This window comes from Cololabis saira, chromosome 5 (genome assembly GCF_033807715.1).
Source record: "Cololabis saira isolate AMF1-May2022 chromosome 5, fColSai1.1, whole genome shotgun sequence".
Classification (NCBI taxonomy): domain Eukaryota; kingdom Metazoa; phylum Chordata; class Actinopteri; order Beloniformes; family Belonidae; genus Cololabis; species Cololabis saira.
The window spans coordinates 50,293,438-50,318,799 of record NC_084591.1 but is presented as its reverse complement, the minus strand read 5'-3'; the positions used below and the strand labels follow the sequence as shown (position 1 = coordinate 50,318,799).

The 25,362-nt window shown below is 44.4% G+C and overlaps 1 protein-coding gene across 1 annotated transcript in view; it reads left to right on the top strand.

Annotated features, from left to right (window-relative positions):
• il34 (interleukin 34) overlaps positions 1-25,362 on the top strand; it is a 144,564-nt gene that overhangs the window by 9,742 nt on the left and 109,460 nt on the right. The window contains exon 2 of the mRNA XM_061722340.1: positions 17,594-17,860. Coding sequence (XP_061578324.1) covers positions 17,815-17,860 — 46 coding nt within the window. The 5' untranslated portion in view covers positions 17,594-17,814. The remainder of the gene's footprint in view (positions 1-17,593; positions 17,861-25,362) is intronic.

Here is a 25,362-nt window from a genome sequence, read left to right as displayed (position 1 = left end):
TTCCCATCAGGAACATCAGAGCTGCGTCCCAAATCCCATCCTTCCACCCTATTGAGGAGCAAAAACAGTATGTGAGATTTTTTAGTGCGTCCAAAACATTAGTACGTACACAATAGTATGTACTATCCATACTCATTCTGGAGAAATGTATTAGTGTGGATTGATGGACACTAGCTGAGCAGAAACTTCCCACAATGCAATGCAGCGGTGTTTGGTTGCTAAGTGCTGCGCAGATACGTATATGTCATGTATAAAAATATGATTATATTGTGGTGACCCACATATATGTACGGTGAGAGACATTCACCCGGGTTCTGTGCCTTTAAGGTCTCGGGGGAAGAGTGATCGGGCGGTTACTTCCGTTTCCGGTTGGTACGTGTTTGTTATGAGTCCGATCATGCATCTGTAATGTTGAGATGTGGGAGCATGCAGTAAAGTAAACTCAAACGCACCAGAGTGTCTCGTCTCGCTGATTTCCACCCCACAATTTGGTGACCCTGATGTGAGATCGGAACGACGAGATCGGAACGACGAGATCGGAACGACATGAACGAGGACAACAACGCCGCTGCCGCCGCGGCCGCAGCTAACGTGCCCGCTAATATATATGCCGCGACAGTCAAACTGCCCGACTTTTGGCAGCAGAACCCCCGGCCGTGGTTTCAGCATATAGAAGCCCAGTTCCAGCTGAGGGGAATAACCCAGGACGCAACAAAATATTATCATGTGGTGTCGGCTTTGGACGCTGCAACAACAGCACGTGCAATGATGCTGCTGGAAGATCCACCCGAGCAGGGGAAGTACGAGGCTCTGAAGACGTTCCTGCTTAAACTGTACGAACTGTCGGAGTTGGAGAAGGCGGACCGTTTGCTGTCTCTCAACGGCCTCGGTGATGGGAAACCATCAGAGCTGATGGAGAGGATGTTGGCTGTTCTGGGATCAGCTGACCCATCATTCCTCTTCACACACATTTTCCTGCGCCAGCTTCCAGGGCCAGTTCGCACAGCTCTGGCCAGTAACCCTCTCTCCTCCACCAAGGACTACCGTGGCTTGGCGGCAGAGGGTTTTCCTGGCCAACAGGCAGCAGTTTGTCCACGCACTGTTGCCGCAGCAGCACGCCTCAACACCATTTTCTCCCATGGAGGAGGACATGGACACTGCGGCGGCGGTAATGGGCCGCCGCCAGACCGACGACGGGCTCTGCTACTACCACGCCAGATTTGGAGCCACGGCTAAACAGTGTCGCAAACCCTGCAGTTTCAAGCAGCAGGGAAACGCCAGGGCCGGCGATCGTTAGCGGCCATGGGCGCCGGCCGCGACTGCAAGCTGCTGTTCATCTCTGACTCTCTGTCTGGCCGGCGGCTGCTGGTAGATTCCGGCGCGCAACGCAGTATTCTACCAGCGCAGGCCGTGGACACCGTGGCCGGCGGGCATGGGCCCCAGATGGACGCCGCTAACGGCACACCTATACGGACTTACGGCACCAGGTTCGTGGAGGTGTGTTTTGGCGGGCGGCGGTTCGGCTGGGACTTTGTGATGGCGGCTGTGTCCACGCCGCTCCTGGGCGCGGATTTTCTCTGCGCTTTTAACCTGCTGGTGGATGTTAAAAACTGTCGCCTGATTGACGCCCTGTCGTTTGCTTCCTACCCCTGCACGCTTGGAGGGGGCGGAGCACTCTGCCTGTCTAACATGCTCGCCACGGGAGACCCATACCAGCGCCTGCTCGCCAGTTTTCCAGACCTCACCACGCCCACGTTCTCGGCTGCAGTGGCTAAGCATGGCGTGGAGCACCATATCACCACCGTGGGCCCGCCGGTCTACGCCCGGGCCCGGCGCCTCGACTCCGCCAAGCTGGCCATCGCCCGGGAGGAGTTCTCGACCATGGAACGCCTCGGCATTGTGCGGCGGTCGAACAGCCCGTGGGCGTCTCCCCTGCATATGGTAACTAAGGCTGGCGGTGGTTGGCGCCCCTGTGGCGATTTCCGCCGGTTGAATAACGCCACGACCCCCGTCCCGCACATACAGTACTTCTCAGCCCATCTGGCGGGGGCCGTCGTTTTCTCCAAGGTGGACCTGGTGCGCGGATACCATCAGGTGCCAGTACATCCACAGGATATACCGAAGACGGCTGTCGTCACCCCCTTTGGCCTTTTTGAATTTTTGCGCATGCCTTTTGGCCTCCGGGGGGCGGCGCAGACGTTCCAGCGCTTAATGGACTCGGTGCTTCGGGACATGCCGTTTTTGTTTGTTTTTTTGGATGACATTTTAATAGCGAGCTCGTCCGCCAGCTGTTTGAACGGCTCAGTGAGCACGGGCTCATTGTCAACCCGGCCAAGTGCCAGTTTGGACAGTCCTCCATCACCTTCCTGGGACACCACGTCACGCCGCAGGGGGCTGTGCCTCTGCCCGCCAGAGTGGAGGCCATCAACCAGTTTCCGCGCCCCAGCACGGTGCAGTCACTTCAGGAGTTCCTGGGGATGGTGAACTTTTACAACCGGTTCCTGCCCCACGCTGCCCGTCTTATGCGCCCTTTGTACGAGGCCCTGCGCGGCAAGGTGCCCAAGGACAGCTTGGACTGGTCCCCGGAGATGAACACCGCTTTCGAGGACGCTAAGACAGCTCTGGCGGACACAGCTCTGCTTGCTCACCCGTCACCCTCTGCTCCGATCGCACTTACGACAGACGCCTCGGACTATGCCGTTGGGGCAGTGTGTGAGCAGTGGGTGGACGGCGCCTGGCAGCCACTGGCATTCTTTAGCAGGCAGCTCCGTGGCTCGGAGCGCAAGTATAGTGCCTTTGACAGAGAGCTGCTGGGACTGTTCCTGGCGACCAGGCATTTTCGGTTCCTGTTGGAGGGGCGCCGTTTCACTGCGTTTGTGGATCACAAGCCACTGACATTCTCCATGGCGAAGACGTCGGAGCCGTGGTCAGCGCGGCAGCAGCGCCATCTCTCGGCAATCTCCGAGTTCACCACGGATATCCAGCATGTGGCAGGCAAGGAGAACTTTGTCGCCGACTGCCTTTCTCGGGTGGTTGCGGCGTCCGTCCATTTGGGGCTGGACTATGCCTCCATGGCGGCGGATCAGGCCACGGACGTGGAACTGCAGGACTACCGGTCTACTCCTACCGCTCTGCAGCTGAAGGAGGTGGTGTTCGACGCAGCCAACACCACTCTACTCTGCGACGTCTCCACCGGTCAACCGCGGCCCATGGTGCCTGTAGCCTGGCGGCGCCGTGTTTTTGACACCATCCACAGACTTTCCCACCCGGGGGTGAAGGCCTCTACCAAGCTGGTGGGGGCCAAGTTTGTTTGGCCGGGGCTGCGGAAGGACGTTCGAGCCTGGGCTGGTGCGTGCGTGTCGTGCCAGCGGGCCAAAGTCCACCGGCATACTAAGGCCCCTTTGGCACCGTTTACCGTCCCGGAGAGGCGGTTCGACCATGTGAATGTGGACTTGGTGGGCCCCCTGCCACCTTCCCGGGGATACACTCACGTTTTCACCATGGTGGACAGGACCACCAGGTGGCCGGAGGCTGTCCCTCTGTCCTCCACTACGGCAGCGGAGGTGGCCCGGGCTTTCATCGGCTGCTGGGTGGCCCGGTTCGGGGCGCCAGGGGACATCACCAGTGACAGGGGTCCGCAGTTCACCTCGGAGCTCTGGACGGCGGTTGCGGATCATCTCGGGGTGAAGGTGCACCGCACCACAGCCTACAACCCCAAGGGGAATGGACTTTGTGAACGATTTCATTGGGACATGAAGGCTTCTCTACGGGCCAGCCTTACGGACAGCAACTGGGCCGACCGCCTGCCCTGGGTCATGCTGGGTCTTCGCTCTGCCCCCAAGGAGGACCTCCAGGCTTCGTCCGCCGAGCTGGTGTATGGGCAGCCTCTCCGGGTCCCGGGGGAGTTCCTTCCGGACGCCACTGCCCCTTGGTCGGCTGCTGCTCAGCGGTCTGCGTTCCAGGACGTCGCCGATGCCCTGAAGCCCATCCCGACCTCTCACCACTGCCTTCCCGAGTCCTATGTCCCCAGGGACCTGCCTTCTGCTAGGTACGTTTTCATTCGGCATGACGGACATCGGACCCCGTTGAAGCCCCCCTATGATGGGCCCTATCGGGTTTTGGAGTCGGGGGCTAAGAACTTTGTGGTGGACATGGGGGGCAGGCCGGAGCGGGTCGTTATAGACCGGCTTAAGCCAGCTCATTTGGATGTGGAAGTGCCGGTGCAGTTGGCCGTACCTCCGCTACGATTTCGCCCCCGGTTGCTGCCCCGCCCCTGCTAGCGGCCCGTGATCCCCCGGCGGCGAAGCGTAGCGGTTTCGGCCGTTTGATCCGTCCCCCGATACGTTGACTGGATTCCGTTGGACTGTTCGCTGTTAGGGGCTAATGTTTTTTGATGTTGTGGTTTTGTGCACTTTTCTGTGGGTGAATTCTGGGGGGGCTCCTGTGGTGACCCACATATATGTACGGTGAGAGACATTCACCCGGGTTCTGTGCCTTTAAGGTCTCGGGGGAAGAGTGATCGGGCGGTTACTTCCGTTTCCGGTTGGTGCGTGTTTGTTATGAGTCCGATCATGCATCTGTAATGTTGAGATGTGGGAGCATGCAGTAAAGTAAACTCAAACGCACCAGAGTGTCTCGTCTCGCTGATTTCCACTCCACAATATAATATTAATATTATAATATTCGTATATAATAATTTGGGCTGTCAAAGTTAACGCGTTATTAACGCGTTAACTTTAACTTAACTTAAGTCCTCTTAACGCCGACAATTTTTTTAACGCGCGATTACCGTGCAGGATAAAAAAAAAAAAGCGCATTATATACAGTAATTTCTGGCGGTCGACGGCACCGTAGCTGGAGGAAAAGTACGGTGAACTGAAAGATGGAGAATGAAAAGGGACTTTTGAACGGCTAGTTCACTTCCAAAAAGATGCAGATGTTTCGCTGGAAAAGACTAAAGTTATTTGCATGTACTGTTGATTTGAAATGAATTACCATGGAAGTACGTGGAGTCTCAAATACCACTTGCAGCCAAACACACGGCCGATGCAGAGAGCGCCGCGCCGCTCCACCCCCCTCCGCCCCCCTCGTCCCCCACCCGTCAAAAGCAGACAACGCTGGATAGATGTGAGGGAAGGAGGTTCCTCACCTGAATACATTAGATGAGCAAAGAGAGATCTGTTCCAAAGAATCTGAAGTATTAGTTTATTATAGCCCAACTGTACTTTATAGGTTGAGTTACTCCCTGCTGTTGTGCACTTTATTTGTTTGTAATTTATTTTTTGTATCCCCCAGGTTTGATCCCACTTAGAAGGGGATATTTTTTGAGCCTTTTATTCTCCTCCACATGAGGTTAGACATAATTACATGGAAAATTTAACTGACCAATGCTCTTCTTTTACAATGTTTGTGATGCATATGGTTCATTGTTTTACTTTGAGCTGCTTAAAAAAACCAGGAATCTTAAGTTAGTCTTTACAAGTGTAAAGTTGGGACTACATTGTGTTTGTATTTAAGAAGGAATGTTACATTCAGGTCAAAAGCTTTTTTTAAACATTGGCATAAAGCAGCATATTTGCCCTTTCTTATGTTGTTAACAGTATTAAAAACATAAAAAAAAATACCTTCAGGTAATTTAGAACAGCAAAAAATGTGTGAATAAATGTGCGATTAATATGCGATTAATCGCGAGTTAACTATGGACAACATGCAATTAATCGCGATTTTAAAAATTAATCGTTTGACAGCCCTAATAATAATATTATATAATGTCATCTTGTTTGGGCCAGGATAAACAGGAAAGAGCGGAGCGGTGCTGCTACTGCTGCTGTTACCATGGTAACAGCTGCTACTGCTGTTACCATGGTAACAGCTGCTACTGCTGCTGTGACAGGAGTTGTTACCATGGTAACAACTCCCCCTCCCAAGGCAGGAAGTGCCGTGTGGCTCTGAGTAGTACGTCCCAATTAATGCATACTACTGATATTTACTCAAAAGTGTGCCGAACTAAAGTATACTTTTTGAGTATAAACTGTTTAGTACGGCATTTCAGACGCACCGCCTGTTGTTCTGCAGACTGACAGGAGTCTTTACCCCACTACACCGTTCTCAGTCGTGGTCACAGACCTGTGTAACAAGATACTAAATGCTGTCAAACATAAAGAAAGATATTTATGGTTTGACATGTGAGCCCAGTGGGGGTTCAAGTGTCAATTGTAAAAGTTAATGTCTGCACTTCTTGTTGCTGACATGAAATACGATCAGTCTCACCCCATTTGGAGAAAGCAGTTTCCGAGATGCTTTTCCTCAGCTTTGTCTGTCCCGGGTTTCTGGTTTTCTTCGTATGAATTTTTATGGCAAAAACATGTAGTTGTGAAAAAATACATTGGTTTATGGGGACAGTGCAGCTTCTCATCTAACAAACAGGACAGGTTGTGGAGACGAAGTCCTCATCTGAAATAGAACATCACATCTGTTTTCACAACTTTATTACTGTATTAAATCCTCACAATTTTAATACAGAAAAGACTTATTATCAGCTTGTTTGTTTATTATTACTATGTTTTGCACAACAACTTTGTTTGAGCATCCTATATGTCACATTACAATGTGACATATTGTGGGGATATGACATGTTATGAGAAATATAGGATCCTATGAGGACTTTCTTATAACTTACATTATACATAAAGGTATTATACCTCACCTCTGTGACTTCAACAGTCAGGTCTAAACAAAGCTTGAGAAAGATTAAACGAATTAAAAATAAAAAGCAGCAAAAAAGAAACCAAATTACAACAAAAGAGACCAATGTCCAAACAACTAAAATGCCTATTACCGATTGGTGAAGCCATAAATGTTAAATTGTTGCACCTCTGGGTCTGTTTTACTTGTAGTTTGTCTTTTGAGTATACTGTATCCATAGAATTACAATGAAATGCATATTCTAGGGTTTTTCACTCTACCAGTTTGAAGGTTGTTCCTCATTTGCAAGTCGCTTTAGCTTTTTTAACTGATTGAATCTCCCATTTGTCGTGAGGATTATTGAGCATTTCTACAGTGGTTAGTGGTTTTTACCTGCCATTGTTTCTGTAATAATTGCTCTTGTCTTGGGTCATGTTCTGGGTCTCTGGAAAGCCCCTAGAGACAACTTTTGTTGTAATAGACGCAATGTAAATAAAATTGAATTGAATTGAATAGTATTTTAGTATTTAGTATTTAGCAACCTCACCATCAACTCCTTAATTCATGCTATCTTGACTTTGGCTCTGTTGCCATGACACAATTCTCCCCTGAATGGATTCATATGAACTCATCTTGGGCGTATTTGTGAAAAGTATTTTGTAAAATCCTAAATGGTCTCTGAACTTTGCTACTGTAATGCTTGTGACTGGATTAATGTTTGGGGACATTGTCTATCAATGGATAACAGAACGTCTCCCAAGCATCCGTCTCATTCCAGACTCCAGGTTCCAAGTGTGTTAGTTAGTACTGTGACTGATTCCAGTTGTACCTCTGCTAAAGATCAGTGTTATACGGAAAGAAAAATCGGCATTTTACTTGCTCATAGCCAATTAACTTTATGCCCTTTGTGTTTCAAAACAGAAAAGGCATGGGTTTTCAGGTATTCCAGTTACTACTATTTTTGGACCAATTGTTACAGGCAAGAAAGAGCAGAAAGTGCTGACATGCATGAAGGCAGGTGTGTTTTACTTGTAACCGTGCAACCCAGATTTCCAAAAACTGCTGTGTTAAAATGTGAATAAAAAGAGAATCCAATGGTTTGGAAATCTCATAAAACCATATTTAATTCCCAATTGAACATAAACTGAGACATTTTGCAATATTAATGTCAAATTTTAGCTCATTTTGAATTTGATTGCAGGAACACATCTCAAAAAGTTGGATGTTCACGGATGAACGTTCTACCAACTGAGCCACCCACCTCATCTACTCGTATTTTGACATATAAACATATAAAGGGAGTAGACTAGTTGCTGCAGGAACGCTGTCCAATTCTGGTTGGATGCAGGATTCTAGCTGCTCAACAGTTCTGGGTCTTCATTCGATGATTTTCCGTTTCATGATGCCTCAAATATTTTCTATAGAGGGTCTGCATTGACGTCACTTCCCCCCTGGACCAGCCCCCTTACTGGTACTGAGTGGTAAAAACAGCTGCAACTAGTGGATAAGACGGAATAACAGCTGATTATGGGCTTAAATTAAAGGCAGTTTGACTTGACAGTGACCCGTACAGTTACCCCAAGAACCAGTGGTCCATGGACATTAATATTTGGTACAGTTACCCCAAGAACCAGTGGTCCATGGACAATAATATTTGGTACAGTTACCCCAAGAACCAGTGGTCCATGGAAATTAATATTTGGTACAGTTACCAAGAACCAGTGGTCCATGGACATTAATATTTGGTAGAGTTACCAAGAACCAGTGGTCCATGGACATTACTATTTGGTACAGTTACCAAGAACCAGTGGTCCATGGACATTAATATTTGGTACAGTTACCAAGAACCAGTGGTATATGGACATTAATATTTGATACAGTTACCCCAAGAACCAGTGGTCCATGGACATTAATATTTGGTACAGTTACCCCAAGAACCAGTGGTATATGGACATTAATATTTGATACAGTTACCCCAAGAACCAGTGGTCCATGGACATTAATATTTGGTACAGTTACCAAGAACCAGTGGTCCATGGACATTAATATTTGGTACAGTTACCAAGAACCAGTGGTCCATGGACATTAATATTTGGTACAGTTACCCCAAGAACCAGTGGTCCATGGACATTAATATTTGGTACAGTTACCCCAAGAACCAGTGGTATATGGACATTAATATTTGGTACAGTTACCCCAAGAACCAGTGGTCCATGGACATTAATATTTGGTACAGTTACCCCAAGAACTAGTGGTCCATGGACATTAATATTTGGTACAGTTACCAAGAACCAGTGGTCCATGGACATTAATATTTGGTACAGTTACCCCAAGAACCAGTGGTCCATGGACATTAATATTTGGCCACAAATCCAGTTTCCTGATATTTATATGTACTTAATTTCTACGCCGGGGAAATACACGAAGCAAAGCTTGAAGGTAGACAAAAGTCTTGACGCTTGGTCCGACTTCAAGGCAGGATTTGTTGTAGAAATTAAAGTGATGAGGACACTGAACTTTATGATTTGACCGTTTAACGTTAGTTATCCAAAAATCCAACATTACCTGATACAAAATGGGAACCACAAATCTACGTTTCAGTCCCTGGAATCCAGTTGTTTCTGTGAATTACAGTGATCCATTTGTCTCTCTTAAGCTTAATTTTCAGCAGTCTGTAAAACGATAACTCTGATTTCTTTCTAAATCTATGAGTACAGTCGATCGCACAACAGCTTTTTCCCATTTTAGATGTTTTCCAGTTGCTCAAACTGAAAGTTTACGCTGTTACTCAGTCTTTTTGACACTCAGTCTTTCTGACACTCAGTGTTTCTGCCACTCAGTATTTCTGCCACTCAGTATTTCTGACACTCAGTCTTTCTGACACTCAGTGTTTCTGCCACTCAGTATTTCTGCCACTCAGTCTTTCTGACACTCAGTCTTTCTGACACTCAGTCTTTCTGACACTCAGTCTTTCTGACACTCAGTCTTTCCGACACTCAGTCTTTCCGTCACTCAGTCTTTCCGTCACTCAGTCTTTCCGTCACTCAGTCTTTCTGACACTCAGTCTTTCCGTCACTCAGTCTTTCTGACACTCAGTCTTTCTGACACTCTGTCTTTCTGACACTCAGTCTTTCTGACACTCAATCTTTCTGACACTCAGTTTCTGACACTCAGTGGGCGTAACCTACTGTGAAGTCGCATCTGTGACGTCATGAACATTCCCTCTATTGCAAGCGCGGCCAGTTCAGCACCTGGACTCTTTTCCTAAAAAGCAATGCTGTTCTGATGAATGCAGTATGTGGTATGTACTGTCCTGGTGAAAGAGACGTTGGCTGGATGAGAGCAGATGTTGCTCTAAAACCTCAATGTACCTTTCAGCATCGTTGGAGCCCTTCCAGATATGTAAGCAGCCTACACCATAAGCACTAATGCAATTCCCAACCAGGAGAGATGCAGGCTTTTGAACTGAGCCGACAACAGGCTGGATGGTCGTCCGCCTTTGTTGTTCGCAGGACGTGGCAACCATGGTTTCCAAAAAGAATTTCAAATTTCATTGATCTGGCCACAGAGTACTTTTCCATTTTGCCTCGGGTCATCTTATATGAGCTTTGAAGAGGCAGCAGTGTTTCCAGCTCGTGTTTTCATATGTCTTCTGTGTTCTCAGGCAATGATGAGTCTTCCTGAGCTCATACACTGATTTCCAGTAGAGAATCATGGCCATTTTTAAATCAAGTGCTGTCAATTACTTTTCCAGTCATTTCCAACATTTATGAGATACTTTCCATGAAATGTCAAAATGTCTGTTTCTACACCTAACATGTTGTTTATGTTATATGTTCTAAAATATGGGTTTAGGAGATTTGGAAATCGTTGCATTCTGTTTTATTTAGATTTTAGATGGCATCCCAACTTTTGTTGAATTGGGGTTGTATAGGTTTTGTTTCATTTAATGTTTTATTATACTTATAAATATACTATAAATTAATAAAGGAAAAAAAAAAAATTAATAATTAATAATACCACGGCCTGTTTGACTACTGGATTCTGATTGTCTGGCAGGTGTAGGTTATAAGTAATAACCTACAGTGATAATCTACACCTAGAAAACAAGTTTGGTCAAATTGCCTGATAACTTGAATATCATTGCGCTGGATCAACTGCCAGGTGGTAACCACGGCAACGGAGAACCGTCAACGGTGAACCGTCAACGGTTCACGCCCCCGCATCGTCCAAATATCTCTGATAATATAACCTCGTCGGGCATTATCCCTTACACATTCTCTACTTTGACTTGTTGACCTTCCTTTTCAGAGCGAGCTCAGTAGCCTATAGTTAATGACTAGACACATATTTTGTAGGAAAACATTACATTTTATTTATATAGCGTCTTTGTCACGGTTTTGTCTGTGTCTCGTCAACCCTTCTGGTCTTGTCTTTCCCTTGTCCCTTGCTCCCTGCTGGTCCGGACTGTTTCCTCCCTCCTTGTGTCCTGTCAGGTTTTTTGATGTTCTCTAGTGATTAGCTCTCGTGTTTTTGGTAGATCCTGCTCAGCAGTGCTTTTAGGTCGTTTTTGTTAATAAATCAGTTGCCTACTGCTCTCCTGCTTTTGGGTCTCATCAACAATGCAATGTGACAGTCTTTTACAACACGTAAAGTTGTCTCCAGGATCTTTCCATGAGCTCTGAGCATTTATTACAGAAACAAAAACACAGGTGCATTTGCTTTACTTATTTCGTTTTCAAAGACCTTCTGCTGTTAAACATTCTGCTTCTGTCTTGGTCTTCCTCTTTTAATTGACCCTCTGGCATCGAGCCACCTCTGTAATTTTGTTAGCAGGATAACTGCATTGTAAAACAATCCGAGACTTGACCCTCAAATCACCAAATCAGTCTCCAGGGAGAACACAGAACTGTCAAGCACAGTTTGTATAACAGTCATTTGTCAGTGGATTATGTTAATCACTTTATAATCCTGTCTCTTACTGCTTAAACAATTTACTCATTAGCCAAATGACGGATTTTTAAACTGAATAAATCCTTATCAGTCTCTGGCTCCAGCCAATGAACTAACTTAAGCACACTAGCTTTTTCAAGGTTATTTGATGCCAAATGTAAATTACATGCTTGTCGATTTTTAATTGTTTGTCATTGCTCGTAGCGGATGTGTACTGTCTCAAATGTTTTGTAACAATCAAGTGGAAAAATCTTTCTGCCTCCATTTGCTATTTATTTGTGGACGTCTATAATAAAAACTGAGACACATTTAAACTCTTTCTGATCGACCTGTCCATCTCTCTCAGCATTCTCAAAGCAAACATTGCATCTTTAGAGCTCTTTTTTTGGCATACTGCTCACCTGCTTTAAAAAAAATCCAGCTTCTGTTACTCTTTCCCAGGTCTTCAATGTGTGGCTGACAAATTGTGCACAACAAGTGTTATTGTGCATTCATAATGAAAATGCTGAGTGAGTGTAAATGGATGAATTTAAAGACATGAGTATTAGGGTCATGCAGGAGAAAGAATATTTGAGAGGGGAAGATTTTTTTTATTGTGCACTTCGAGAAAAAAATCTAAATGTCGAGATTAATGTTGAAATACAATTTCAAGAATAAAATCAAAATTTCGCCTTTTTTCACAACATTTCAACTTTATTCTCAATTCAGACTTTTTTCTCAACATTTCAACTTTTTTCTCAACATTTCAACTTTATTCAAGAAATTCTGACTTTTTTCTCAACATTTCGTCTTTTTTCTCGAAGTGCATAACGAAAAAAAAATCTTCCTCCTCTAAAATATTATTTTTATTTTTCTCCTGCCTTGCCCTAATACTCAAGACAATCTCATATTTAGGTAGTTTACCATTCTCCTTTTCTGGCTACTTTAAAAAAGGGACCTATTATGAAAAACAGGTTTTTTTCTTGCTTTAACATATATAAAGTGGTCTCCCCTCAGCCTGCCAACTCAGAGAAGGAGGAAAACAACCAAATTCTGCAGAGTCTGTACAGCCGCCCGGATGAACCGTCCAGTGTGATGTGGATCTACGAGCCAATAAGATTCTGCTCCCGTCGTTACGTCACGACAGGAGCAGATGGCGGAGCTTCCGCCATTTTTTCGTAGCGGTGTATCGCGTCATCGCGTCATGCAGCCAATTAGCACAGAGCCTCATTATCATAGCCCCGCCCACTCAGAATCCTGCATAGAGATGGAGTTTAGAAACGGGGAAGATAAAGACTTAGAGACTGAATTTCTAATTTATTTAGCAAAAACAATCAAAAGCTGGTTTTTAAGACATTCAAGGCCTGCTTAAAATAGGTATTAGATGCCATAATAGGTCTCCTTTAAACATCTGATACATATAGAAACAGGATTTGGACATGACATACATGTCCCACCGAAAAGCATTGCTTTTTGTCCTCAGTGTCACAAGAAAATGCACAATGATGTTTTGTTTTGTTTGTACCGTCAGACTGCAGGTGCCTGCTTCTCCTTTCTGCCATAGCTTCCCATAAGACTCATCAGCTTTGTCTGTCAAACATTACCATGTAAATATTTAGTTACACATTAAAACAATATGAAAAAAAGAGACCACTGTTTTTATTGTTTCAAGCAAGAGTGAAATGAGTAGTAGTCATATTTGTTGTTGTTGTGTAATAGGGAACTATTTGATACTGCATTCTGCTCAAATATCTCCACTTTTGTTTTCTATAAGACTTTGTTCTGAAATGTGACGCCTGGAAAATTAGCAGACTGATTTTGAAATGGACTTGGACTTTCCTGACGTGGCTTGACTGACTTTGACCGTGGTTGAGAACTGAAGTTAAAGTTGCACCACCCATTTGAACAAACTTCAATACTAGTATTTGAAGTTACTAATCTAGTTACTGTTTGAAAGGCCTTTGTCTTTTTTTTTCTATGTTATATGTTGTGTCATTTTTGTAATGTTTGTTTAATCGTCTTAACAATATACTGCAGTTAAATTCAAACCTTGGTCTCAGTGTTTCATTGCGAGCCTTGCACTAGCCCACACTTGATGGTAGCCTGATTATGTGCAGACCTTCTTGTTAGGGTACTACCATTATTGGTTGCTATAACTTTTTCATTTGATTATAAGTGCTACCTATAAGTGTTCCTTTGGTTGCAAATGCTGCACCGGTATCACCTCTCGTTTCACCTCTTGCTGCCTCCTGTCATTCTGTAGCTGTCTCAAAATACATACTTTTCACCCACACAGGTTTTGCCACATTTTGGTGACTTACCGCCACTACCTTTCACTCCCAACCAGAGCCGCCTGGGAGATTTGCGAGGCCCTGTGCAAAATGGCTGGGGGGGGCCGCGAAATTTTTTGGGTTTTTCGGGTCGGATCGGGTGTCTATATGCGCAATTTTAACACTCCAATTATCAAAATACTGGATACCTTCCCCTGCCTCATCATCATTTGACTTGCCTCGACGCGGGGCCCCACGGCTGCTTGAGACCCGGTCGGATCGGTGATTTTTGTAACAAATTTATCAAACGAGCCTTTCAGAGAGGCATTAAACTCTTCCATTTTCTTTCGTTTTTTTCTTTTTTCATCCCCTGATGGAAATTTCCTGATTCTGTCTCGTTCTCTCGACATTGTGTGACAGTTTGTTCCACACTCCACCCGTCTGGATCAGAGCAGCTTGTGTCTGCGCTTGGTCTGATCAGTTGTGTTGAACAACAGACACGCGCATCATTGCACATATATTTATTGATATGCACAGACTAGTACACATTTAGGTCTGTAAAGGAACGTGACTGTTGATATTTATAAGGGAAAAAAGGAAAAAAAAAAACGAAAAAAAAAAAAATTGCAAAAAAAAGAAAATGGCCCATAGCGCGAGGCCCCTTGGGGTGCGAGGACCCGTGCGGTCGCACGTTTCGCACACCCCTTGCGGCGGCCCTGCTCCCAACACCAGCCATGCACACTGAGAGCAGAGACTGTATTTGGGCATGTTTTTTCTTTTTCTTTTTTTTCTTTTTTTTTTCACAGCGCCCCAACCTCCCCGGTTGGGACGTTCTAACCCTATATGAATCCCATAACACATTTTTAATTATCTGCTATTGGAATATAAAAACTAACTGATAAAAAGAAAAATGCTTCTTGAAACTTTAAACTGTGCTGCCATGTTTGTTTTAAAGAGAAAAGCTTTCTTTTGGCAACCTTTCCAAACCAGCCATACTTTTTTATTCTACTGCTACTAATGCAGTCATGTACTTTAACGTTTAACATTCCAACCAAGGCCCCAGACTCTTTTTCACAACATGTAATTATGCTATTTTTCCATCATTACATGTAAAGTTGAATGTCAACTATGACAAATCCACAAATTGAAGTTTTTAAACTAGTCCTTTCTTCATGGTGCCAGCATTTAAATTCTACACAGTCCCAGGCATCACTTGTCTTGTTGTTTTATATAGCTTTAATGACATCCATATGTATCTCCCTGTCCCCCTAAGATACAAATGTAAATTAAAGCTGCAAGCAGCGATGAACGGGCCCTCGCACTCACGGCCACCGCCCCCCATAAGCATCAGAAATGACACCACCCACGACTTCCTATGTTAAACCATTCAAAAGTTACAGCAGAAAAAAAGGGACATTCAAAAGTTACAGCAGAAAAAAAGGGACAACCAATCAGAAGAATGGGCGGGGCTAATTCAGGCCAATGAAGGTCAAGGACTCCATACAGAATCTGATGACACCACCCACGACTCTCTATGTCAAAACATTCAAATGTTATAGCAGAAAATAGGGACAACCAATCAGAAGAAGGGGCGGGGCTAATTTTCACCAATTATGGTCAAGGACTCAATACCGAGTGCCATGACACCACCCACAACTCTTTATGTCAAACCATTCAAAAGTTATGGCAGATAAAATTATTCTTGGGGGCGCTGTTGAGCCGTTAGGCCACGCCCATTAATACAAACCATGAAATATCAAATTCATCGCCAGGCCTGGCTTGCATGCAAAATTTGGTGACTATCAAATATGGACCAATCAGATGAAGGGGAGGCGCGCTTTTTGGCGTCTAGCGTCGCCACGGTAACACTTGAAAGAGAAAAGTAATGCGCGTAGTCGCAAGATGGAGACGCACATTTTGAGGTATAACACACCTGGGTGCACGTTACGGTTCGGGCCGTATTAATTGCCGAAGGAATGGCATAAATTGCGCCAAGATTACACAATTAATTCAAAATGGCTGACTTCCTGTTCGGTTTCGGCCATGGCGCCAAGAGACTTTTCTTTAAGTTGCAACATGATACAGGTGTGTACCGATTTTTGTGCATGTATGTCAAACCGTATTGTGGGGCTTGAGGCACAAAGTTTTCCGGGGGGCGCTGTTGAGCCATTTTGACACGCCCAGTAATACAAACCATGAAATATCAAATTTATCGCCAGGCCTGGCTAATGTTCTCTACCCTCACAAAAACATGCAACAGTCCTGGGCTCTACTGCCCCCTGTGGCCAGCCGGGGAACAGATGGGGTGGGGAGGATCCAGCCGAAATAACGTGATCCTTCCACGCGCTACGTCCGGCTGGAGAAACCCCACCCTGTCTGGTGAAAAGAAGCTGCTCATCCTCAAGTAATAATAATAATTCATACACATTCACACACATTCACACGAGGCAAGGTGGGTAAGGTGACTTGCCCAAGGACACTACGACAGCAAACTGGGACAGAGCGGGATTCAAACCGCCGACCTTCGGATCATTGGACGACCCGCTCTACCACCTGAGCTACTGCCGCCCCAGAATAATTCTAATTCAAGAACCCCCGAGAGTGAAACCTGAATGTGCCAATGTGCTTTGCAATGCACATTTGATCTGGGCTCTGTCTTAAGATGGCAATAAAGGATACTCGCTATCTAAATCAGCTTTTCCTCCAGTAATTCTGGATCAATTCCTCATGTCTATTGACTGCACAATCATTTTTCACGGTGCTTTGGTCAAAGTTCAGTTAGGTTGAACTTTGGTCTAACTGGGACCTTTTTTGGCAGCACATTCAAGCCTCCCGACAAATTCTGACAATATTTTTTTTTAATTTAACCTTTATTTAACCAGGTAAGTAACTTGAGAACAGTTTCTCATTTACAATGATGACCTGGGACAATGACTACACTAGCCGATGCAACAGAAACCATTTTAGATAGAACGTGATAATGGTCTGTTATTAATCTGTTATTAATCTGTTATTGCAGCGATAAACACTGAAATAAATGGGTTCCAGCACCTATCCTTTAAACAGTCTTAAACCAAAGTCACAGTTACTCATTTACAACAATCAGGCTAGAGTGTAGTTATAAACCTTGGTGTGAAGTGATAAGTCAATTAAATAAATACAAAAACAAAAGCATGTTAGATGTCGAAAAGATAAAGTGCAGGGCAGATGTACAGAGAAAGTCAATATAGAAAAAGTGCAGTTAAATAAATTAGGACTTGAGTGCAGATAGGAGAGCATATTTTTATCCAAGCAGCCAAACACAATTTTAGCTCCTGAAAAATGTGTTTAACAATCATCAGATTTAAGCAACAAGTCTATGTGTGAAGTTTCCATTCATTATGTAACTATTACATGTCTGTTTCTAACTAAATAGTGCTTCTCTCTAAAAATAACATTTGTTTGCCGGTAGAAATCACAATTTCAAGCATTTTATTGAGACATTTACAGCTCTTACTTCATGAGAACGACAAAATGATTAAAACGTGTTAGAAAACACAGAATGTGTTTAGTGCTCTCTCTCTCTCCGTCTCTCTGTCTCTCTCTCTCTCTGTCTCTCTGTCCCTCAGTTGTTTCCGGAATGATTTGCACATTTCTTTCTCTTTTTTTTATTGTTTACCAGATTCCATTCGTGGTTCCTTGACTGTTTCTCTTTCATTTATTTTCAGACTGTCAACAGCAGGAAGCCACAAAAGTGAAAGATCTGTAAAAGCGGCAAGCCACAATCATGAAGACCTCCAGCCGGCCGACCCATGTGTGTCCGACTGAGTACACATGCTGAAGAGCTGAAGAGACATCATCGTTGCGTGTGTGTGTGTGTGTGTATTTGTGTATACACACTGGGCTCTTGATTAAAGCAGTGTGGAGCTGAGGACTTAAAACGCACAGAATGGTTCAACTGTCTACTTCAGTGTGTCTGCTGGGAGGCTTTTTAGGTAAGAGGATGTATCTTTGTGTGTGCGTGCATTTGAATGTGTGTCTGTACGTGTGTTTTTGCTCCTGTTGCTGATCTGCTTTTTACGTTTTGGTTACAAAATAATTCTAAATAATTTGCATACAGTTCAAAGGTTTGTCTGAAACACATTCATTCTATGGAGTCCGGGGCCTTCTATTAAGGGCTGTCCGGTCTCTGTATGATCAGAGCAGGAGTCTGGTTCTCATTGCCGGCAGTAGGTCAGACTTGTTCCCGGTGCATGTTGGACTCCGGCAGGGCTGCCCTTTGTCACCGGTCCTGTTCATAATTTTTATGGACAGGATTTCTAGGCGTAGCCAGGGACCGGAGGGGTTCCGGTTTGGGAACCTCAGGATTTCATCTCTGCTTTTTGTAGATGATGTTGTCCTGTCGGCTTCATCAGACCGGGACCTTCAGCATTTGCTGGGGCGGTTTGCGGCCGAGTGCGACGGGGCAGGGATGAGAATCAGCACCTCCAAAACCGAGGCCATGGTTCTCCACCGGGAAAGGGTGGTGTTCCTTCTCCGGGTGGGGGGAGAAGTCCTGCCTCAGGTGGAGGAGTTCAAGTATCTCGGGATCTTGTTCATGAGTGAGGGAACGATGGAGCGGGAGATTGACAGACGGATCGGTGCAGCGTCCGCAATTATGCGGTCGATGTACCAGACCGTCGTGGTGAAGAAGGAGCTGAGTCGAAAGGAGAAGCTGTCGATTTACCGGTCAATCTACGCACCTACCCTCACCTATGGTCATGAACTTTGGGTAGTGACCGAAAGGACAAGATCGCGGATACAAGCGGCCGAGATGAGTTTCCTCCGCAGGGTGGCTGGACGCTCCCTTAGAGATGAGTTTCCTCCGCAGGGTGGCTGGACGCTCCCTTAGAGATGAGTTTCCTCCGCAGGGTGGCTGGACGCTCCCTTAGAGATAGGGTGAGGAGTTCGGTCACCCGGGAGGAGCTCGGAGTCGAGCCGCTACTCCTTCACATTGAGAGGAGTCAGCTGAGGTGGCTTGGGCATCTGTACCGGATGCCTCCTGGACGCCTCCCTAGGGAGGTGTTCCAGGCATGTCCCTCCTCCCTAGGGAGGTGTTCCAGGCATGTCCCTCCTCCCTAGGGAGGAGTTCCAGGCATGTCCCTCCTCCCTAGGGAGGTGTTCCAGGCATGTCCCTCCTCCCTAGGGAGGAGTTCCAGGCATGTCCCTCCTCCCTAGGGAGGAGTTCCAGGCATGTCCCACCGGGAGGAGACCCCGGGGAAGACCCAGGACACGCTGGAGAGACTATGTCTCTCGGCTGGCCTGGGAACGTCTCGGACTCCCCTCGGAAGAACTGGAGGAAGAGCTGGAGGAAGAGCGGGGGGAAGAGATGGAGGAAGAGCTGGAGGAAGAGCTGGAGGAAGAGATGGAGGAAGAGATGGAGGAAGAGCTGGAGGAAGAGCTGGAGGAAGAGCTGGAGGAAGAGATGGAGGAAGAGCTGGAGGAAGAGCTGGAGGAAGAGATGGAGGAAGAGACGGAGGAAGAGCTGGAGGAAGAGCTGGAGGAAGAGATGGAGGAAGTGTCTGGGGTGAAGGAAGTCTGGGCATCTCTGTTGAGACTGCTGCCCCCGCGTGTGGTAACTGAATTATGTTTTGGAGGATGAGCAGAACGCTCTGGGTTCGCTGCAAAATAGCAACACAACCAACTTAAAGTCAGCATTTTGAACTTTAAGAATTCTGTTTCAAAATTTTCTGTAAATTGGCATTCGTCATAGGGAGAACAGGAACTGGGAAAACACACGGTGTTCATTAATCTGATAAACTGCTAAATAATTACATTAAAGTTTCAGCCAGGGGAAGAGTAGCTGAAGGATATCCAGGCCAAAGCAGTAACAGCAGTAGCTGCAGCTGCAGCACAGTTGCAAAACAACATATTTCAACATTAGACAAATATTTAAATTTAAATCACAAGACAAGATAATTATCATAGGTGGGAAAAAAAACAACAATTAAGCATGTACACCAAGCATGTACATCCTTAGTTATGATTTTGTATGACTGAGTCAAACACAATATTAGGCCAAAAACGACACATAAAAAGTCAAGATACCAATAAGATGTTGCCTTAGACATCTTTGACCCTGATGGTGTCCCTTCAGTCTGTTTTTCTTTCATGGTTTTTGCTCTTAAACAGTTACCAGAATGTCACTGAACTCTCACACAGAGACTCGTTTCGTTCTTTTCCTTGTCAGTTAAAGAACAAAACTGGTAAATGTCAAAGAAAGACTCTGCCTGGCGTCAACAAAGGCAGCAAAGTTAGGGGCAGGCGGACGCGGAGGACGAAACGAATACAATTACACTGACATTCACTCAAAGATATTTAATAAAGTGGATGTAGCGTGACTAACTGATTTAGAAAAGTCTAGAAAAGTCTCTCCAGAGAGGCCGTAACCAGGCTTTTATGGAGGTAGGGATTGTGAATGAACACCTGCCCACCAGCCGCTATTTCTGCAGTGAAACAGAGGGGGTGAGGAAGAGAAAGTGAGAAGAGACGGGGCCTGTTACACAACCTCAAAGCAGAGTATCATCACTCTTTGTCAGTAACATTTTGGGGTGTGGGTACAGCTGCAGCGTGTGCTTGGTTATGTTGTATACAGAACAATATCCCTCACATTGCTATCATTATCGTTACTGTTGTGGTGAGGAACACCCCACAGAAAGCTGTGAGAACCATTTGGTTGGAGGATTGCTCAACTGTTGCTGGAATACAAGTCAGGCTTTGAGGTATTGTTTTCTGTCCAAGTCAATTACTTTATTTTCACCCTTCTGGCGATGGAATTAAACAGCTTTGCTCCAGCTAGTTCATGCAGTCAGCCGGTGATGTAAGCGCACCCTCGCTTAAGTTCGTGAACTACACCTACAGTCTTTTATGTGACACCTTGGAAGTCACTTTAAGTTCTTGTTGGCTGCAAGCAACTGGACACGTAGACACATACAAACACAACAAATAAACACTTGTGATAGGACAGGACTTTCTTTTGTACACTATTTGAAAGAAGTTGATTGCCGTCCAATTAAAAGAGTGCTGCATCAATGCCCAGGCCCTTGGGAAGGACTCTGAACCCCACAATTTCCTATGACATGGTCAGAAATGTAATCTTGTTCAATCTCTTGGCATATGAGTCTCTGGTTTTCTCTTCTGTCATTTCTGTCTTGAGTCTGTTTGGGATTTCTCCCATGATGTTCAATGTAACTCGCCGTAAAGCAAGCCAAACCAATTCAAGTAAATTTTTTTTTAAATAAAGCAATGCAAAGTTCTCATGAGAGTTGGCATTACACTGCAAAGCAGACCCTCTAGAAATAAATCTTTATATTCCAGGAATCTAGTCAAAATGGTCTTATTTTACAAAGAAATCTTTGCCAATGGAGTAGGGGGAAAAAATGATTGACTAGAATTCTTAAAACTAGCAAAATAATCCAGAATATTCTTCAAATTTTCTTGAAACAATGTGTTTTTATTTTACTAGAAATTTTTTTTTGTATTGTAATGGAATTCCAAAGTAAAGTTTACCTTCAGTTTGTTTGATTTTACACTGTTACATAGAGCTCTGTGTATTCGTGGGAAGTGGAGGTATTTTCTTCTCTGTCATAGGTAGACTTTTATTTTTCCCTGCCTCTATTTTGACCTTGTCTGATGCAGAAGTTCAACACGGCATCATCCATCGTGTCAAGGGCCTGGTTGAGGTTGCTCTGTGTATGTTTAACCTTATTTCCAAACATCCACCAGATTCCTTGAGATCACAGCACATTCCCACCCGCATGGGTGATTCACACATCCCTAAGTTTGATAATACAGTTATCTACATCCTGGGGGGTTGGGGCCTTAATTCGTCTCCTTGCTGTGACACCCTGTGTGATTTTTATCTTTGTGTGGTTGGACCATTGACAAACGATCTTGTGTTGAGATAATTCAAAGAGGCCGCTCCTCATTTGGATCTTGGGACTGCTGCTGGTTTCCCACCAGATACAGGAATGCATTTGTTAATACATGATTTTTCTTTTCTTAATCTATTTTTAATATTTGAAGGGTGCCTTGATGGCAAATAGCAAAGTCATTCCAATGCAGAGTATTCTCCAGTATATAAAATGACTTGACAAAGCATCAAGCTCTTTGTCTGTCGCATAGCAGCCCAAGTTTTACAGTCATGAAGTTGTAAGTCCTGTACACATGCAGTTATCTGAATGCAGCTGAACAAGTTCATTCATGTTCATGTAAATTAAGACACTCCAAATGAAGCCAGCCTGCAAATCAGGCTGGCTTCATTGATCTCTGTCTGTACTTTGCATCCCAATATTACCATGCATAATGGGAATAGACATCATTTCATGTTTTTTTTTTTTCCAGTTATGTCTTGCGACTGTTTCAGGGCTTAAAGTATTCCGGATCTCCAGCGTATGGAGGTTTTTTTTCTCTGCGTTTGACTGAGTTTGACTGATTTAAAAAAAAAAAAAAAAAAATGAAAAGATGAGTAACTTTAACGTTTACATTTAAATATGTGTTGATAGGCTACGGGATATTGTCAGTTTGAGTCAACCGAGTTCGTCTACCAATAGAATGAGAGGAAAGCAGCTCTGGTGCTTAACATAACTAACACTAGCCAATCAGAAGTAGAACTGGGGCGGGTCTTTGACGCCAGCAGGGCGCAGTGTTTCAACCTGCCGGAATACCAATCACCGACTTCAAGATGGAGAAAAAAATGATGAAGTCTGTAGAGGATGATTTGGCCGATAAAAGACTGAAAATGAAATGGCGCTGGGCATGGATGGAAGAAATGGGCGCAGGCGGCAGGTGTTTCGGTAGCTGGTGCCAGAAGAGAGCCAGGTGCTTTTGCACGCTCTGCTCTAAAAAGCTGTATGCCAGTAGCGGGAAAAAAGTTGTACCTCTCCACGAAGGAGATGCCGCTCATAGAGCTGCTGTCCGCTTTTCAGCACAGCCACAGCTGACGTACCGCCACCAACGGCCCACCGGGTTTGTGATGTTAACATCCGTGTGTTATCCTTCTCTGTTGCTCAACCACTTCTAAATCTATGTAAAAAATTAGCTGTTGATAAAAAAGCTTTGACGAACCTGACCATTTCTAATCAGCATGCCAGTTATATGAATACACCCACACAGCATCAGAGTTTAAAAAAACGGCTATCAGAAGCTCAAAAAGAGTGTTTTCATTAAACATTGATGAAGCCACCAGCCAGAGCAGGACAAAATTATGAAAGTACTTGTTCACTTTTTTGATACGGCCAGAGTAACACCCCAACATCTGGTAAGCAGAAAAGTGAAGCAGCAACGGGATGACCGGGGATGGGGGGGACACAGGCCAGAACGCAGCTCCCGAGGCTCCAGCCTGCAAACATGCACAAAAGAGAAAAAAGGGGGGCCGGCACAAGAAACTACAGGAGCGATGGACAAAAATGATAGCTATGAGATATTTATAATAAATAAAAATGGAAATGGAGAAGAGAGGAAGAGAAAAGGAGAGGAGAAGAAGGGTGAGAGGCACCGCCCAGCGGATCATGTCGGTGCCCCCCCTGCAGCATAAGCCTATAGCAGCATATCTACCGCGAAGCTATATTTGAGACTAATTATTATAGTTTTGTTCTATAGCTGCAACTATGACTACTGACTCTAACACACTAGAGTTTACACTATCTGGAGATCAGCACTTCTGCTGGAACTAGAAGATCCTGCAGTCTTATGAGCTTGAATGGAAACAAGTCACAAGTTTCTACTGGACATATGTGTCGTTATGAAGGGAAAGAGGACTGGACTGGACACACAAGTTAGGAGGGAGAACCAGCAACCCCCTCCTCAGGGCCAGCCAGGTTCTTTCCTCTCCTTTATTCTTCAACTGTTGCACTCTAGGCGTTTTGCAAATTAAAAAATAAATAAATAGTGGACGTGATATATATACATATATTGTCCTTAACTGAATTAAATGTTTGATAATCAATAATCCCACCAATTAATTAGCCTGCCTGAGTTTCACCTGCCCTTATAACATTATGACCTTTAGTTTAAAATATTCATATTTTAGATTGTAGGTCATCTTATACCCTGTCAAACACAATGACAACTAGCAAAACTTTATCAAAAGCATCCATAGTGAAAAGGAAAATAATGTTCAAATGTTCTCATTTCTGTTGCTTGCCAAATTGCCAGTTGCCCCGCTCCGGGAAAAAAAGTTCAGGCTCAGGATTTTTTTTTACTTTAAGCCATGCTGTTTTTCCTGGTGGACAGGGCTGAAACCATAATGATAGAGCAATAAAATGACAAACACTCGAAGTATGCATTTATTGTGAATTTACATTTATAGTCAGGGAATGCTCATACACTCATCATATACATGGATGCGATAGCAATTTTGAGCTCTTGTTATTTTCTTTAGACCAGGGAGGAATAGTTGTGGAACATATATCTTCAGAAGATGAAAAAAAAGTCAAGAATGTGGTGGTGGGGACTATTTTGGGTCCAATGTCCCTTGGTAAATAAGACCCTGACTAGACACTTTTGGATGGTATTACATTTCCGGGGTATTTCTTGGTTAGATATTTAGATTTTGCTGGTTGTCAAAGTTTTGCTGAATAATTTTGTGGTATTCTTCTTTCCCGTTCCACTGGTGGAAAAACAGCCCAGAGCATGAAGCTACCTCCACCCTGAGGTTTCACGTCTGGCTTTTACATCATCTGATTGTAAAAGGGTTTTTCCATGTCTATGATTTATCCTCGCGGTTGGCCTCTAACTTAAGTCAAGCTCAACTGGTATTTTTGGAGCAGGAGCTTCTTTTCTGAACAACTGCCTTTCTGTATAAGACAATGTCACACTAGCTTGACATTAAACAGCAACCCTGATGTTACAATAGCTTCTAGTTCACGACAGACTGATGCCTTATTGGTTCCTGGCATTTTGCTCATAATATAAATCAAATTTTTGTTAGTTAACGATAACAGTGTGGGTCTTATTCCAGACTTACATTTCTAAAACCTTGTACATGTATGTAGATGTTTAAAGTCAATTGCACAGATATCGATCGGACTGACTTTTTAATGATCCAATAAATAAATGAAACTCAATAAATAGCTCTGATGAATCACCTTTCATCATCTGACCCTAGTTTGGCCCTGTCTGCATGACTAAAAAATGAGCATTTGACCACACTATTAGTATTCATTTGATTTACTGAATTCATTTATAAAATGTTTGGATTATGATCCCCTTTTTTCATTGTGCTTTAATTTATTTTGAATAGACAGCAACTGACCAAAGGCCTTAAGTTTAAGGCTTGTAATGTTGAATATACCGGGTGCACCTACATTCACTGTGTGCAGTTCCAGTAGATATTTTTGTTACAACAACTTGATTTTGTTTGGTATGAAGTATTATGCTCCTCCTTAAACCACCACCTTATTGTAGGTTTGTGTTGTGATCGTAGGAGCTATGTTGTTGGGAGCATTACACCCCTGGT